This window comes from Pongo pygmaeus, chromosome 1 (genome assembly GCF_028885625.2).
Source record: "Pongo pygmaeus isolate AG05252 chromosome 1, NHGRI_mPonPyg2-v2.0_pri, whole genome shotgun sequence".
Taxonomy (NCBI): domain Eukaryota; kingdom Metazoa; phylum Chordata; class Mammalia; order Primates; family Hominidae; genus Pongo; species Pongo pygmaeus.
The window spans coordinates 24,273,580-24,289,971 of NC_072373.2; the positions used below are offsets into that span (position 1 = coordinate 24,273,580).

Here is a 16,392-nt window from a genome sequence, read left to right on the forward strand (position 1 = left end):
AGAACCGTTCACTCCCCTGGAAAGGGAGCTGAAGCCAGAAGTCCAAGTGGTCTTGCTCAGTGGATCCCACCCCAATGGAGCCCAGCAAGCTAAGATTCACTCGCTTGAAATTCTCGCTGCCAGCACAGCAGTCTGAAGATGATCTGGGACTCATGAGCTTGGTGGGGGAGGGGCATCCGCCATTACTGAGGCTTCAGTAGGCAGTTTTCCCCTCACAGTGTAAACAAAGCCACCCCAAATTTCGGACTGGGCAGAGCCGACCTCAGTGCTGCAAAGCCGCTGTAGCCAGATTCTTTCTCTAGATACCTCCTGTCTGGGCAGGGCATCTCTGAAAGAAAGGCAGCAGCCCCCTCAGGGGCTTATGGATAAAACTCCCATCTGCCTGGGACAGAGCACCTGAAGGAGGGGGTGGCTGTGGTTGCAGCTTCAGCAGACTTGAATGTTCCTGCCTGCTGGCTCTGAAGAGAGCAGTGGATCTCCCAGCACAGCACTTGAGCTCTGCGAAGGGACAGACTGCCTCAAGTGGGTCCCTGATCCACATGCCTCTTGATGGGGAGACACTTCCCAGCAGGGATCGACAAGACAGGAGAGTTCCAGCTGGCATCTGGTGGGTGCCCCTCTTGGATGAAGCTTCCAGAGGAAGGAGCAGCAGCAATCTTTGCTGTTCTGCAGCCTTCGCTGGTGATACCCAGACAAAGAGGATCTGGAGTGGATCCCCAGCAAATTCCAGCAGACCTGCAGAAGAGGGGCCTGACTGTTAGAAGAAAAACTAACAAACAGAAAGCAATAGCATCAACATCAACAAAAAGGACAACCACACAAAAACTCCATCTGAAGGTCACCAAGAACAAAGACCATAGGTAGATAAATCCACAAAGATAAGGAAAAACCAGCACAAAAATGCTGAAAATTCCAAAACCCAGAATGCCTCTTCTCCTCTGAAGGATCACAATTCCTTGCTAGCAAGGGAACAAAACTGGACAGAGAATGAGTTTGATGAGTTGACGAAAGTAGGCTTCAGAAGGTGGGTAATAACAAACTCCTCTGAGTTAAAGGAGCACGTTCTAACCCAATGCAAGGAAGCTAAGAACCTTGATAAAAGATTAGAGGAACTGCTAACTAGAATAACTAGTTTAGAGAAGAACATAAATGACCTGATGGAGCTGAAAAACCCAGCACAAGAACTTCATGAAGCATACCCAAATATCAATAGCCGAATCAATCAAGCAGAAGAAAGGCTATCAGAGATTGAAAATCAGCTTAATGAAATAAAGCATGAAGGCAAGATTAGAGAAAAAAGAATGAAAAAGAATGAACGAAGCCTCCAAGAAATATGTGACCATGTGAAAAGACTAAACCAACATTTGATTGGTGTACTTGAAAGTGATGGAGAGAATGGAACCAAGTTGGAAAACACTCTGCAGGATATTATCCAGGAGAACTTACCCAACCTAGCAAGAGAGGCCAACATTCAAATCCAGGAAATACAGAGAACACTACAAAGATACTCCTTCAGAAGAGCAACCCTAAGATGCATAATCCTCAGATTTACCAAGGTTGAAATGAAGGAAAAAATGTTAAAGGCAGCCAGAGAGAAAGGTCGGGTTGCCCACAAAGGGAAGCCCATCAGACTAACAGTGGATCTCTCTGCAGAAACCCTACAAACCAGAAGAGAGTAAGGGCCAATATTCAGCCTTCTTAAAGAAAATAATTTTCAACCAAGAATTTCATAGCCAGCCAAACTAAGCTTCATAACTGAAGGAGAAATAAAATCCTTTACAGACAAGCAAATGCTGAGGGATTTTGTTACCATCAGGCCTACCTTATAAGAGCTCCTGAAGGAAGCACTAAATATGGAAGGGAAAAACTGGTACCAGCCACTGCAAAAACATACCAAAATGTAAAGACCATCAACACTATGAAGAAACTGCATCAACTAATGGGCAAAAAACCCCCAGCTAGCATCATAATGACAGGATCAAATTCACACATAACTATATTAACTTTAAACGTAAATGGGCTAAATGCCCCAATTAAAAGACACAGACTGGTAAATTGGATAAAGTCAAGACCCATTGGTGTGCTGTATTCAGGAGACCCATCTCATGTGCAAAGACACACATAGGGTCAAAATAAAGGGCTGGAGGAAGATTTACCAAGCAAATGGAAAGCAAAAAAAGCAGGGATTGCAATCTTCATCTCTGATAAAACAGACTTTAAACCAACAAAGATCAAAAGAGACAAAAAAGAGCATTACATAATGGTAAAGGAATCAATGCAACAAGAAGAGCTAACTATCCTAAATACATAGGCACCCAATACAGGAGCACCCAGATTCATAAAGCAAATTCTTAGAGACCTACAGAGAGACTTAGACTCCCACACAATAATAGTGCAAGATTTTAACATCCCACTGTCAATATTAGACAGATCAATGAAACAGAAAATTAACAAGGATATTCAGGAATTGAACTCAGCTCAGAACCAAGCAGACCTAACAGACATCTACAGAACTCTCCACCCCAAATCAACAGAATATACATTTTTCTCAGCACCATATAGCACTTACTCTAAAATCAATTACATAATTGGAAGTAAAACACTCCTCAGCAAATTCAAAAGAATGGAAATCATAACAAACAGTCTCTCAGACCACAGTGCCATCAAACTAGAACTCAAGATTAAGAAACTCACTCAAAACCGCACAACTACATGGAAACTGAACAATCTGCTCCAGAATGACTACTGGGTAAATAATGAAATGAAGGCAGAAATAAATAAGTTATTTGAAACCAATGAGAACAAAGACACAACGTACTGGAATCTCTGGGACACAGCTATAGCAGTGTTTAGAGGGAAAGTTATGGCACTAAATGCCCACAGGAGAAAGCGAGAAAGATCTAAAGCCAACACCCTAACATCACAATTAAAAGAACTAGAGAAGCAAGAGCAAACAAATTCAAAAGCTAGCAGAAGACAAGAAATAACTAAGATCAGAGCAGAACCGAAGGAGATAGAGACACAAGAAAACCTTCAAAACATCTATGAATCCATGAGCTGAGTTTTTGAAAAGATTAACAAAATAGACCACTAGCCAGACTAATAAAGAAGAAAAGACAGAAGAATCAAAGAGACACAATAAAAAATGATAAAGGGGAGCTCACCACTGATCTCACAGAAATACAAACTACCATCAGAGAATACTATAAACACCTCTACACAAATAAACTAGAAAATCTAGAAGAAATGGATACATTCCTGGACACATACACCCTCCCAAGACTAAACCAGGAAGAAGTCGAATCCCTGAATAGACAAATAACAGGCTCTGAAATTGAGGCAATAATTAATAGCCTACCAACCAAAAAAAGTCTAGGAGCAGACGGATTCACAGCCGAATTCTACAAGAGGTACAAAGAGGAGCTGGTACCATTCCTTCTGAAACTATTTCGAACAATAGAAAAAGAGGGATTCCTCCCTAACTCATTTTATGAGGCCAGCATCATCCTGATACCAAAACCTGGCAGAGACACCATAAAAAAATAAAATCTCAGGCCAATATCCCTGATGAACATTGATGTGAAAATCCTCAAAAAATACTGGCAAAGCAAATCCAGCAGCACATTAAAAAGCTTATCCACCACGATCAAGTCGGCTTCATCCCTGGATGCAAGGTTGGTTGAACATATGCAAATCAATAAACATAATCCATCACATTAACAGAACCAATAACAAAAAACATATGATTATCTCAATAGATGCAGAAAAGGCCTTTGATAAAATTCAACACCCTTTCATGTTAAAAACACTCAATAAACTAGGTATTGATGGAACATATCTTAAAATAATAAGAGCTACTTATGACAAACCTACAGCCAATATCATACTGAATGGGCAAAAGCTGGAAGCATTCCCTTTGAAAACCGGCACAAGACAAGGATGCCCTCTCACCACTCCTATTCAATATAATATTGGAAGTTCTGCCCAGGACAATCAGGCGAGAGAAAGAAATAAATTGTATTCAAATAGGAAGAAAGGGAGTCAAATTGTCTCTGTTTGCAGATGACATGATTGTATATTTAGAATACCCCATCGTCTCAGCCCCAAAACTCCTTAAGCTGATAAGCAACTTCAGCAGTCTCAGGATACAAAATCAATGTGCAAAAATCACAAGCATTCATATATACTAATAATAGACAAACAGAGAGCCAAATCATGAGCAAACTCCCATTCACCATTGCTACAAAGAGAATAAAATACCTAGGAATACAACTTACAAGGGATATGAAGGACCTCTTCAAGGAGGACTACTAACCACAGCTCAAGGAAATAAGAGAGGACACAAACAAATGGAAAAACATTCCATGCTCATGGATAGGAAGAATCAATATCAGGAAAATGGCCAGACTGCTCAAAGTAATTTATAGATTCAATGCTATTCCCATCAAGTTACCATTGACTTTTTTTCACAGAATTAGAAAAAAACTACTTTAAATTTCATACGGAACCAAAAAACAGCCTGTATATCCAAGACAATCCTAAGCAAAAAGAACAAAGCTGGAGGCATCACGCTACCTGACTTCAAAGTATACTACAAGGCCACAATAACCAAAACAGCATGGTACTGGTACTAAAACAGATATATAGACCAATGGAACAGAACAGAGGCCTCAGAAATAACCCTACACATCTACAACCATCTGATCTTTGACAAACTGGACAAAACCAGCAATGGGGAAAGGATTCCCTATTTAATAGTGTTGGGAAAATTGGCTAGCTATATGCAGAAAACTGAAACTGGACCCCTTCGTTACACCTTATACAAAAATTAACTTAAGGTGGATTAAAGATTTAAATGTAAGACCCCAAACCATAAAAACCCTAGAAGAAAACCTAGGCATTACCATTCAGGACATAGGCATGGGCAAAGACTTCATGACTAAAACACCAAAAGCAATGGCAACAAAAGCCAAAATTGACAAACGGGATCTAATTAAACTAAAGAGCTTCTGCACAGCAAAAGAAACTATCGTCAGAGTGAACAGGCAGCCTACAGAATGGGAGAAAATTTTTGCAATCTATCTGTTTGACAAAGAGCTAATATCCAGAATCTGGAAGGAACTTAAAGAAATTTACAAGAAAAAAACAAACGACCTCATCAAAAAGTGGGCAAAGGATACGAACAGACACTTTTCAAAAGAAGACATTTATGTGGCCAACAAACATATGAAAAAAAAGCTTATCGTTACTGGTCATTAGAGAAATACAAATCAAAACCACAATGAGATACCATCTCATGCCAGTTAGAATGGTGATCATTAATAAGTTAGGAAATAATAGATGCTGGAGAGGATGTGGAGAAACAGGAACGCTTTTACCCTGTTGGTGGGAGTGTATTAAATTAGTTCAACCATTGTGGAAGACAGTGTGGCAATTCCTCAAGGATCTAGAACAAGAAATACCATTTGACCCAGCAATCCCATTACTGAGTATATACCAAAAGGATTATAAATCATTCTACTATAAAGACACATGCACAAGTGTGTTTATTGCGGGAGTGTTCACAATAGTAAAGACTTGGAACCAACCCAAATGCCCATCAGTGATAGACTGGATAAAGAAAATGTGGCACATATACACCATGGAATACTATGCAGCCATAAAAAAGGATGAGTTCATGTCCTTTGCAGGGACATGGTTATGGCTGGAAACCATCACTCTCAGCAAACTAACACAAGAACAGAAAACCAAACACTGCATATTCTCACTCATAAGTGGGAGTTGAACAAGAACGTATGGGCACAGGGAGGAGACATCACACACCGGGGCCTGTCGGGGGGTGAGGGTCTAGGGGAGAGATAGCATTAGGAGAAATGCTTAATGTGGATGACGGGTTAATGGGTGCAGCAAACCACCATGGCACGTATATACCTATGTAACAAACTTGCACATTCTGCACATGTATCCCAGAACTTAAAGTATAATAAAAAAAATTAAAAAAGAGTATTATAGGAGTGTGTGAGGTAATTTTCTAGATTTTGTGATGTTTGTGATAATTATCAGCTTTAAACATTTTTATATTTTGTTGTGATTTCTTTACTTATTCTAAGTACATATTTAGTTTCATATCTAATTGTGTACTGTAATTTTGTATTCTTTTTAAAAATATGGCCCCAGGCCCTAATGTGCTTTGTGCTGAAGCCAGGGAGAAAAAAAGATTATCCTTTGTGGTATGGCAAAAAACAAAACAAAACAAAACAATGCAAAACAAAAAGCAAAAACAAACCCCATGAATTTCTCTGTATCAATTTTTATTTGGCATAAAATATTAAATACTGAAATTAAGCTGTACTCTTATTTATTTATTTAGACGGAGTCTTGCTCTCTCACCAGGCTGGAGTGCAGTGGCGCCATCTTGGCTCACTGCAATCTCCGCCTCCTAGGTTCAAGTGATTCTCCTGCCTCAGCCTCCTAAGTAGCTGGGATTACAGGTGTGCACCACCACACTCAGCTAATTTTTGTGTTTTTAGTAGAGACGGGGTTTCACCATGTTGGCCAGGATGGTCATGATCTCCTCACCTCGTCATCTGCCCGCCTTGGCCTCCCAAAGTGCTGGGATTACAGGCATAAGCCACCCTGCTCGGCCCCATACTCATATTTAATATATTGATCAACTGTGGCACCTTCAGGTGGTTGGCATCGCAGAAGTTCTGGATCACTCAGTGAGATAGGTGGCATCTTAATAGAAGAGGGGAAGCTCCCCATCTGAGAAGGCTCAGGAGTGGGGCCTCCCCTATTTGCTTAACACTCAGGACACGAGGAAGCCTTGCAGCTTACTTGTATCCAAGTGAGGGATTTGCCTATTCTGTTATCTAGTTTGAAATGTTAGCTCCTAAAACATGGGCAGGTAGCTTAAAAAGATGTCTGAAAGAAACACTGGATTGAAGGCAATGCTAATAATGGAAGCACAAGTGAACCACAAGCAAAAGGCAGGCTGACACTTCTTTTATTCTTGATATAAATTTTTCTTCAACCATGTTATAAGGTAAAAAACAATGATGAGCTAATTAGGTATGACAAGAGGCCAACGAGAAAATTTTGGAATGACTGAAAGGACTATTTGCAATCTGTATTTATATTCACTGTTATTCATAATAAACCTTGTCCTAGGTATTTGTTGAGCTTTGGGCTATTAGCTAATGGTAGTAGCCCAGAGATATAATTTATCTATAAATAATTTACACACATACTAGAGTATAGGCTCACATATGTATTTTAATTGATAGAGTTGCTTGATTAAAAACCTTTGTACATGGAAGACAAGCTCTCCTCTCGACTTGCTCTGAGCAGGAATAGCTACTGATCAGACCAGAGTTGAGCATTCAGTGATTTGCTAAACCACACTGGCTCCTGCTAAGAACCCGACTGGAATGTATGGAGGAGAATGATCAATTTAAAAAGAGAGGATTATTCAGTCAGCAACAGAAGTGACACACACCAAATACCCAGTCCCTTGAGCTGCCTCGTTTCTTGCAGATGTTACTCTTGAAGGCCAAACGTGCTTTTGGTATAGCCTGCATGAGTTTCTGTTCATTGTAATCAGAAAAGCTTCCTAGGATTGTGGGTTTCTCAAGGACAGGGACCATGCATGTTTGGACTTCATACTTTCATTTAATGTTATCCTGTGTGTAGTAGGGACTCAATAAATAGTTGTTGGAATTACAATGAAAAGTAACCATAGTTGGGGCACTATATATTTAAGACTAGTCAGACTTTTAAACTTGAAGGTTAGGGAATACTTTTTCAAATCTCCAAATTATTTTTATTGACAATATTTTAATTTTACCTGAGCATAATCTTCCACAATTCTTACTTCTTCTGCCACAATTTCTTCATCCTGTTTAACAAGCATCTGAACTTTCTCAACTACTTGTGAATCTTTCTGTAATTTTTCCATTAGAGTTTCTGTTTCCTAATGAAGCACATAATTGTTCTTAGAATGAATTTTAAGAGACATGATCTCTTTTCTAAAAGAGCAATTCAAATATCTCATTTCACTATGGTAAAGTTTATTAAAATAAGCCTGAAATATATTTAATAGATGCATAAAATGAGAGACAGCAAGAGATGAATAAAACGGAGAGAGCAAGAGCTCTCACCATTTGGCCAGCTCTCAGCTGCGTCCCCTCTTAGAAGCTCTGTCATCCACCATCCTTGATGGTAGCTCTCTGCCACTGGTGCTCTCAACCATTGGTCTGCTATTGGGATATTGCCTAGGATGACTACAGTAAATATTTCATGCATTACACACAAAGAGTGATGATGAATGATGGTTTTTAGAATAGTTGATAGACTGCAAGTTACCACAGCATATTGCAGATGGATTTAACTAATTGACTAGGGAATCTTTCTACATAAGCTTCTACAGTTAGCTATATACCTACTATTACACTTAATTATCAAAATGTAATAATGTTACTATTTTGCTGTTATTGCTTTTTTATTCTTCTCATTTTACAGATAAACTAAGACTAAAAAAAAAAAGCCATTTTTTTCATGTGTACACAACTATAGGGTAACAAAGCTGGAATTCTAGCCTGTCTTTGTCAGGTATCAGAGCCTTTGCTTTCAAACACTGTTCTATATTAGACTATAAAATCTTTAAAAGAGATTTCAAAGCAAACATACCTTTGTTTTTTGTTCTACTTGAGGGCCAAGAATCAAGAGCTCTTCTTGCATTTCTGTAACTAGAGTGGTTGCTTCCAGGATTGTGGATAGACCCATATGGAAGCGATCCCTGAAGGAAGAAAAAGTATTAAGAAGGTGTAAGATATAACACAATTTAGCAAATATAATTTGATAATATATAAAAAGAATTACACCAAATTATGGCCAAATGGAGTTTATTCTAGAGATGCAAGACTGGCTCACTATTTGAAAGTCAATCAATATAATCCACCATATTAACAAGCTATAAAGAAGAAAATTCACTGCTGCATCAGTATCCATTGATGCAGAAAAAACATTTGATAAAATTCATGATAACTAGGAATAGAGGGGAAATTTCTCAACTTGATGAAGAACAGATGCTGTTAAAATAAAACGGACTCAAAGGAAAAACTAATAATGAGAACTGGGCATCTGAGGTTCAGCTCCCACTGGAGCACACTTAAGACAGGCAAATTGGGCTTTAAATGTACTAATTCCCCATAAGGGTACCTCTCATTTAAACAGAATATTTAATTATAAGTTTCGGGGTGGGAAAGAGAACCAGATAGGCTGTAAGAGACCCAAACCATATAATTAACCCTTCTCACTTTTTCTCCCCCCACATCTACCCCTGGGAAACTGGACTGCTGAAATTTCCAAGTAGCAAAGAAGAGCCAGGCAGTGGTGGACTGTAACCTGTCTTTTGCCACCGAGATATGCTTGCTGGATATAAGCAGTTATGGATGTTGATAATAATGATTATGCATATAAGGTGATAGCTCTTAAGATTGTCCTGGCATGGCCCACGCATTAGGGGGTGGGAGATGTTCTAGGATAGTACAAGGTATGTAAGGAAGAAACTACTGAGTGATCTAGAGCTGTGTTGTGGGTAAGACATGAGGAGGAATGGAAAAGGGGTGAATGACTGTGGGAGGGACTGGTCATACTGATTACATGGCTGTGAATGGAGAGCAACAACCCTGGATGAAGGGGAGGGGACACCTTAGATCCCAGGAGGTTAGGAGTGAGAGGAAGGTTCATTAAACTCTCTTGCCTCTTGCCTGTAGGGCATCTGGCCAATTTTCTCAGACTGTTGACATCATCCTTAATTTAACTGCTGACCAACAAAAATCTCAATCTAAGGACTCTCAGGAACCTCCTAGGATCTGCTGACCCCAGGAGTGAACAGCCTCTCCTTGAAACAGAACAAGATTAGCTTTCTGAGCACTGATATGATTCTCTTTAGCCTCATTATTATATTCACAGACTACCTCAACTGCTCTAAAATGAACTGTTATTGGATCTATCATGCCCCACCTGACCTTGTTAACGAAAACTTAATAAAATTAGACCCTGACCCCACATTAGCAAAATGCTGCTATTGAGGTTGCTGCTCCTTATGTAAATGTCAGGCCTATACTTGCCTGCGGCACACAAATTAGTTCACACTCTCCAGCATGAGTGCTGATGAAAAATCACATTGCCCTGGACTTCCTGCTGGCCAGTTGAGACAGAGAAGGTGCAATGGCCAATACCTCTTGATGCACTTGGATTAATAACATTTTTAACTGGCTTGGCTCCAGACACGGAGCTTGGCTGTGGTCTATCCTCCAAGTGGGAGTCATAGTCATGATCACTCTCATGCAGTGTTCCCTATGGCAAATGGAATGGATCTGGCCCAGGCCCCAGTCAGTGTAATTAGTTACAGTATCTGATGGAGTGGGCTATTTTTAAAAAATAATTATTAGCTGGATACATGACAGGTTTAGGAGATGGACTTGGAGAGGAATAGTTCCACCATGGTGCCTTGGCAGCCTTTCATGTCTCCATATAGGTTATATAGACAAGGCTTGGCTGCAGCTGATCTAAGTGTTGGCAGGACACCCCTGATCTTTCTAGAACATGAAAATGTGGGGCACTTGTGAGTAGATGCTACCAGGCCATTTCCCACTCATTTCCCCAACTTCCTGGAAGATTGTCATAAGATAGTTTCTCAATGTCTCCTGTATTCTGATTAGGGGTGAGGCCTTCTGCTTCATGTTTCTTCCCATGCCTCCTCAGGTACCACTGCTGGCTATAAAACTGCTTAGTAGGTGTTCCACTATCTGTGTTGTAGTCATCTGAAGCCTTTTATTTTGGTGTCATCCCATGAGACAAAGGACATGGGGAGTGGCACTGTTCGTTACTCTTGCTTTCATTGCCCATGTAAGAAATAAACTGTCGGAATCCAACAGGGACTAATTGTTTATTTACTGGCCAAGTCTGTCAAGCCTTGCCTTGACAGGGGCGGCCTTTGAAGGCACACAGGGGGAATGTCAACCTTATCTCTTTTAAGATCTTCTGCAGCTTCTGGCTTTTTGTCCCACCAAAAAGGCAGATTTGGCTCACCACTTTGCATTTGTGTCTCTTTTTGCAAACAAAAACACCAATATAAAATATATTTATGATTTGTTCTCAAAGTCTTACCTCTTTGTTTGCATCTCTTCCTCTCGTGCCCTCAAAATGTGTGCAAATGTTTCTATAAATTGCAAGTAGCTATTGGGAGTGGTATAATAAAATCTTCCAGTATCTTCAAAGTATTTTCTGTTCAAGTCTTTCATGCTTTTGTGGATTTGGACACACGTTGGGGCAAGTTTTTCTTTCAAGTTCTGAAGAATAATAATTTTTAAGAATTAAGAGAAAGCAATCCAAATATACACAAAAAGAGAAAGTTGAACACTTAGAATTAATTAAAATAGCTTATTATTTCTGAGATGTGGAGATGTAGAGATAGCTCCTGGATGAGCAGGACAAAGAAAATATGAGTTTTGATGGTTGGGATGGTGGTGGGGCAACAGTAGAGCTAACTATGAATGGCATGCCACACTCATTCTTCTAGGCTTTACCCGTATGTTACTCTCACTTTTGCTATAGTCATCCAAAGATTTGGGCATCAGTATCAATGGCCAAGGGTTATAATGTTTTCTTTATCTTGAAATTTTTTATTTATTTTTTATTTTGAGACTGGATCTTGCTCTTTTGCCCAGGCCAAAGTACAGTGGTGTAGTAACAGCTCACTGTAGCCTCAAACTCTTGGGCTCAAGAGATCCTCCTGCCTCAGCCTCCCATGTAGCTGGGACTACAGATGTGTGCCACCACACCTGGCTAATTTTCTAAATTTTTTGTAGAGACAGGGTCTCACTATTTTGCCCAGGCTGGTCTTGAACTCCTGGCCTCAAGCAATCCTCCTGCCTTGCCTCCCAAACTGCTGAGATTATAGGTGTGAGCCACCATGCCCAGCCTTCTTTATCTTTTATATTTTTTTCTTAAAGTGGTCATCAATAGCAAGATACTCAAGGAAATTTCCTTGAGTAAAATAAAGCTACAAAAATGTAAGGACCCAAAGGATGTGCAGATGAGCAAAACCAGACTGCGAAGAATATTCTCTTTGCCTGGATTGGGAGATAATTCTGATTTAGACATAACCTAGTCCTGATGATTCATCTCCAGTCCACCAAGTCTAACCAGTCACTGGTCACTTTTAACTCAGTGGCATTTTTTTTTCTTCTGGTTCTACTCTGTCTCTGTCCTCCTTGGCCTTTGCTTTCCTTGATCACTTAGACAAGTAAGGATGCAATCTCATTGGTCCTGTAGGACCTAGAAATGTCCTATGTTGAGTTTCAGTTCTCTATGCATTTAATGCTCCTTTGGTCAACACTTCTTACCCCCTTTGCTGTCAGCTAGGTCCTATGGGATGTTCAGTTTAGTCACTCCAGAATAGGTTCTTTCTTACTGTTGGCTCATAAATTCTGAGTTAATTTTGTGTTGTGGCTTGTGCTCTCACTGCTTTGCTGACTTGCTATTTGTAGCCAAGCCAGCGCAATTTACAAGGAATACACATAAGGTTGCAGCATCCTTACCATAGAATCTGGTATGCAGAATGGAGACTGTTTTCCTTCACGGAAATCTGCTGTTCCACCATGTGGACAGCATAGTGAAGAGACACAGGCATTGCAGAATCTGAATCTGCGCATCTTTGAAATAGGGTGAATTCAGGGGTACAAGAGATGGGGAATTAATAGGGAGTCAATGTAAACACTTGATCCATTTTATTATAAATGAACTTAGAAATGCCTATTTTTGTCCATCTAGGGTTTGTTGCTCGTCAGAGGCATAATACCATCAGATGCTGTCAATAAACTGAAACCTTCACTTGCATTAGATATTTACCTCTCTGTTCTCAAAATTGACCTTTTCTTTTAAGAATGAGTTAGCTACAATAAGAAGAGCTTCTTCTGGCCACCTCTCGTACCAATCGATCGTGCAGGAGCTAATCATAGAAGGATATACTCTACAATTTTGGCGGAAGCTAGGTCCTTCAGGACTCATGATCACAAAAATATGAAGATTTTTATATATTCTCTGAAAATTAATGAAAATATAAATTGTTAAAATGTAATCCACTGTTCTGAAAAAATATTATATTAAAAATTCCATGGAAAACATATTTCAGATCTTTCCTTAGTGGGTAGATCAGGGACTGATCATTTGTGCATGGAGTGCCTGCCATAAACAGAGCCCTTCCAAGGGAAACTAACAGTAGGGGAGGCACTGGACCAAGAACACCCCTTGCATAAACCAACTCTTATGACAGGGGCTGGTGCTAGAGTTCTGTTCAGTAGGGGACTTTATATCAGATGGTGCTGGGTCTGACTATTTAACTCTTTCCTCTGGGGTGGTGTGCATTTAAGACCCACAGAAACTCAAAGTGAGAAAATGGTCAGATGAATTAGAGCTGAAAGAAACAGACTGACAATAAGGGTAGAGCACCAGAGGTAGTAATAAAACTCCTACAGCTAAAGGATTACAGCTAAGCAACATGGGACCTACATAATTTTACAGGCCCTAGGCTAAGTGCTAGTTTCTTTGCAATTTGCCTTCAGCTCTTTTCCTTATAAGACCTGGCTGTGCTGCTGCTGTTGCTGGGTTCTTGGCAAGACTGGCAACAGGGCACAGATTCCTTCTTCCTTATTTCCAGATATCACTTTGCAATAAGTCCGCATTACTGAAAATAGCCTCAGTGAGTTAGTGTTCCCTTTAACTCAGAGTCTAATTGTACAAAATGATAATAAGTATCAAGCAACTTATTTTGTCAAATAAATATGGTAAAGCTGAAAGAAGACTAAAAGGCAAGATTTTTTTTCCTGTCTTTTTTTTGTCTTTAACCAATTTATAAAGGCAAATAAAACTGCTCAGTGCAAAATTCATATAATGTAGAAATGTTTAAAGTAAAAATGAAAATACCTCTCTTTGTTTTACACATTCCCAAAACTTCTACCTAGATATATCAAATGTTAGCAGTTTAAAGTGTGCCTTTATTATTTGTTATTATTGTAGGACACGTCAAATTACTTTTGGAAGCATAGTATTATATATATTATACATATATAATATATATAATTAAAATTGACTTCTAACTGAGATTCTTGGTTTATTTATTTATTTTCTGGAGTACTATTCTCTGCACTCCAAATTGAAATTTCTTTTTTCTTCTTTATTATTCAAATCTAATGAATAAACCAAATATAGTAACAAGGCACGAGAGTGTCACAATTGTCAGGATAAATGCTATCCTTCTTTCTACCATGGTATTAAAAAATATAACTAAATCTAAGGATACCCACTCATATTACCTGGTTCTCTATCAACTGTGGAGTCATTTTTGGAACTTTTTAAACATCTTCTTGTGACAGATTACTAAGTATCTGTTTGATACTTAGTAATGTTGTTACTAAGTTGAGAAATGGTGGATGGCCAGATTCAATTTTTAAATTGCCCTATGATAGACAAAAACTAGCACCAGAAATAAATCCACCTGTGGTCCTCCCCCAGTGAATATTCTAGTTTGGGTAATCATGTCCATATATTCACTAAGCCACTGGTCATTCGTCATGTCTCAAAGACACAGAAAGTTGAGTTCATTTTGACTAATCTATATCTCTCATCAAACCAGTTCGTTCACAGCTCCTCTGCTGCAGAGTTCATTCTGAATAGCGCCTGCTCTATCCAGTCAATTTCTTTTTTTATCCATCACCTCTTGGTCAATTCTAGGACTATTCAAAAGGATGAAATGATTCTTGTTTCTTGCCTTTCCAGATTTGTTACCAAAAAGATGAAATAAGAACATCATTATCTAGGAAAGAATCTTTGTGTAAGAAATACTCTTGGGATTTTACTTTTCATTTTATTGCCTCCAGCTGGTATTATTTTTTAAAACCACTGATAGCCAGACAGGCTCAGATTCTTGTTAGTTTTTGACCTACCTAAGGGTATGGTATTGTCTGAAGGTAGGGTACTCATTATTTTACCTTAAAAACTCATATAAAGATCTAAATAAATTATATCAACTTGAAAATCATGTACAGAATTATAAACATGGTCTACTTTTAACATGACAATTTGATAAAGCCAAGTCACAAAAAAGTACCTTTTGAAAGAATGAAAGTAAAGATTGCCTATTATCCATATGACCAGATTGTTCAGTAAGAGATCTGATTTTCATTGCAATAGAATCCAGCTCAACATTTTCAAACAGGTCAGGTATTCTTCCTAAATTGATGATGTAGTTCAAATCTTCTAAAAATGAATCCTTAGGCAAAACACATATTTAATGAGCAAGAGTAAATTATTCATATATTCTACCCTAACCACATCAATTTGAGGAAGCAAGAAAGCAACAGTGATTAAGGAGAACTGAGGCTAAGTGTTTTTTTTTTTTTAAAGCTAATCTCCCCCACCCCCCACCTTTTTTTTTTTGAGACAAAGTCTCACCCTGTTGCCCAGTCGGGAGTACAGTGGCATAGTCATGGCTCACTGCAGCCTTGAACTACTGGGCTTAAGCCATCCTTCCACCTCAGCCTCCCAAATAGCTAGGATGAAAGGTGCATGCCACCATGCTTGGCTAATTTTTAAAATATTCTTATAGTGATTGGGTCTCTCTATGTTGTCCGGGCTGGTCCATCTTCCCACTTTGGTCTCTCAAAGTGCTGGGATTACAGGCATGAGCCACTGTGCCTGTCCTAAAACTAACGTTTTCATTCAAACCCATCAGAATATTTTTTTCTGAGTCAAAATAAGCTTCATTCATCCATTCGTACATTTAAACATTAGAGAAACATATACTTGGTACGGAGAGTATGCCAAATAGCTGTGACAGGCACTGAGAAAAGAGGTATGGAGGAGTGGGTACAATAATGAATTGGGCAGGAACCCTGCTCAGGCAGTTCACAGAAGCCCTCAATACATCTACATTTGTGTTTGAATAGTAGTAGACGAACTAGAAATAACATTGCTGAAGGATTATTTTAATTTAACTGAATTCATGTCTATATAGGGCCTCAAATTCAATGGAAAAGGTAACAGATGAGAAAAAGTAGGGAAACAAACTCTTCCAGGAGAGTTATTATAAATGTAAGGACATTTTGCTTTTGAGAATAAATCCAAGATTTCTTTTTAAAAAAAGCATTTAAAAAAGTAGGTAGCATTAGTGACTCTCTTCAGGAGACTCAGACACTGATAGGTTCATGGTATTTCAGTTCAGGTGGGGAAGGGCAGAGAGCTTGTGGGGAGTTCTCCAGTAGAGGCCAACAGAGGTGACACAGAGCTAACGTATTTCCTGTCTCACCTCATATGTGATGGAGAACT

General features: G+C 39.1%; 1 protein-coding gene across 2 annotated transcripts in view; it reads right to left on the reverse strand.

Moving 5' to 3' along the window:
• DNAH14 (dynein axonemal heavy chain 14) overlaps positions 1–16,392 on the reverse strand; it is a 510,612-nt gene that overhangs the window by 108,377 nt on the left and 385,843 nt on the right. For both annotated transcript variants that reach the window (XM_063672417.1, XM_054474368.2), the window contains exons 56-60: positions 15,176–15,337; positions 12,919–13,110; positions 11,176–11,357; positions 8,689–8,797; positions 7,847–7,972 (exon numbers count right to left, since the gene is read on the reverse strand). In XM_063672417.1, the coding sequence (XP_063528487.1) occupies positions 7,847–7,972; positions 8,689–8,797; positions 11,176–11,357; positions 12,919–13,110; positions 15,176–15,337 (771 nt within the window). The remainder of the gene's footprint in view (positions 1–7,846; positions 7,973–8,688; positions 8,798–11,175; positions 11,358–12,918; positions 13,111–15,175; positions 15,338–16,392) is intronic.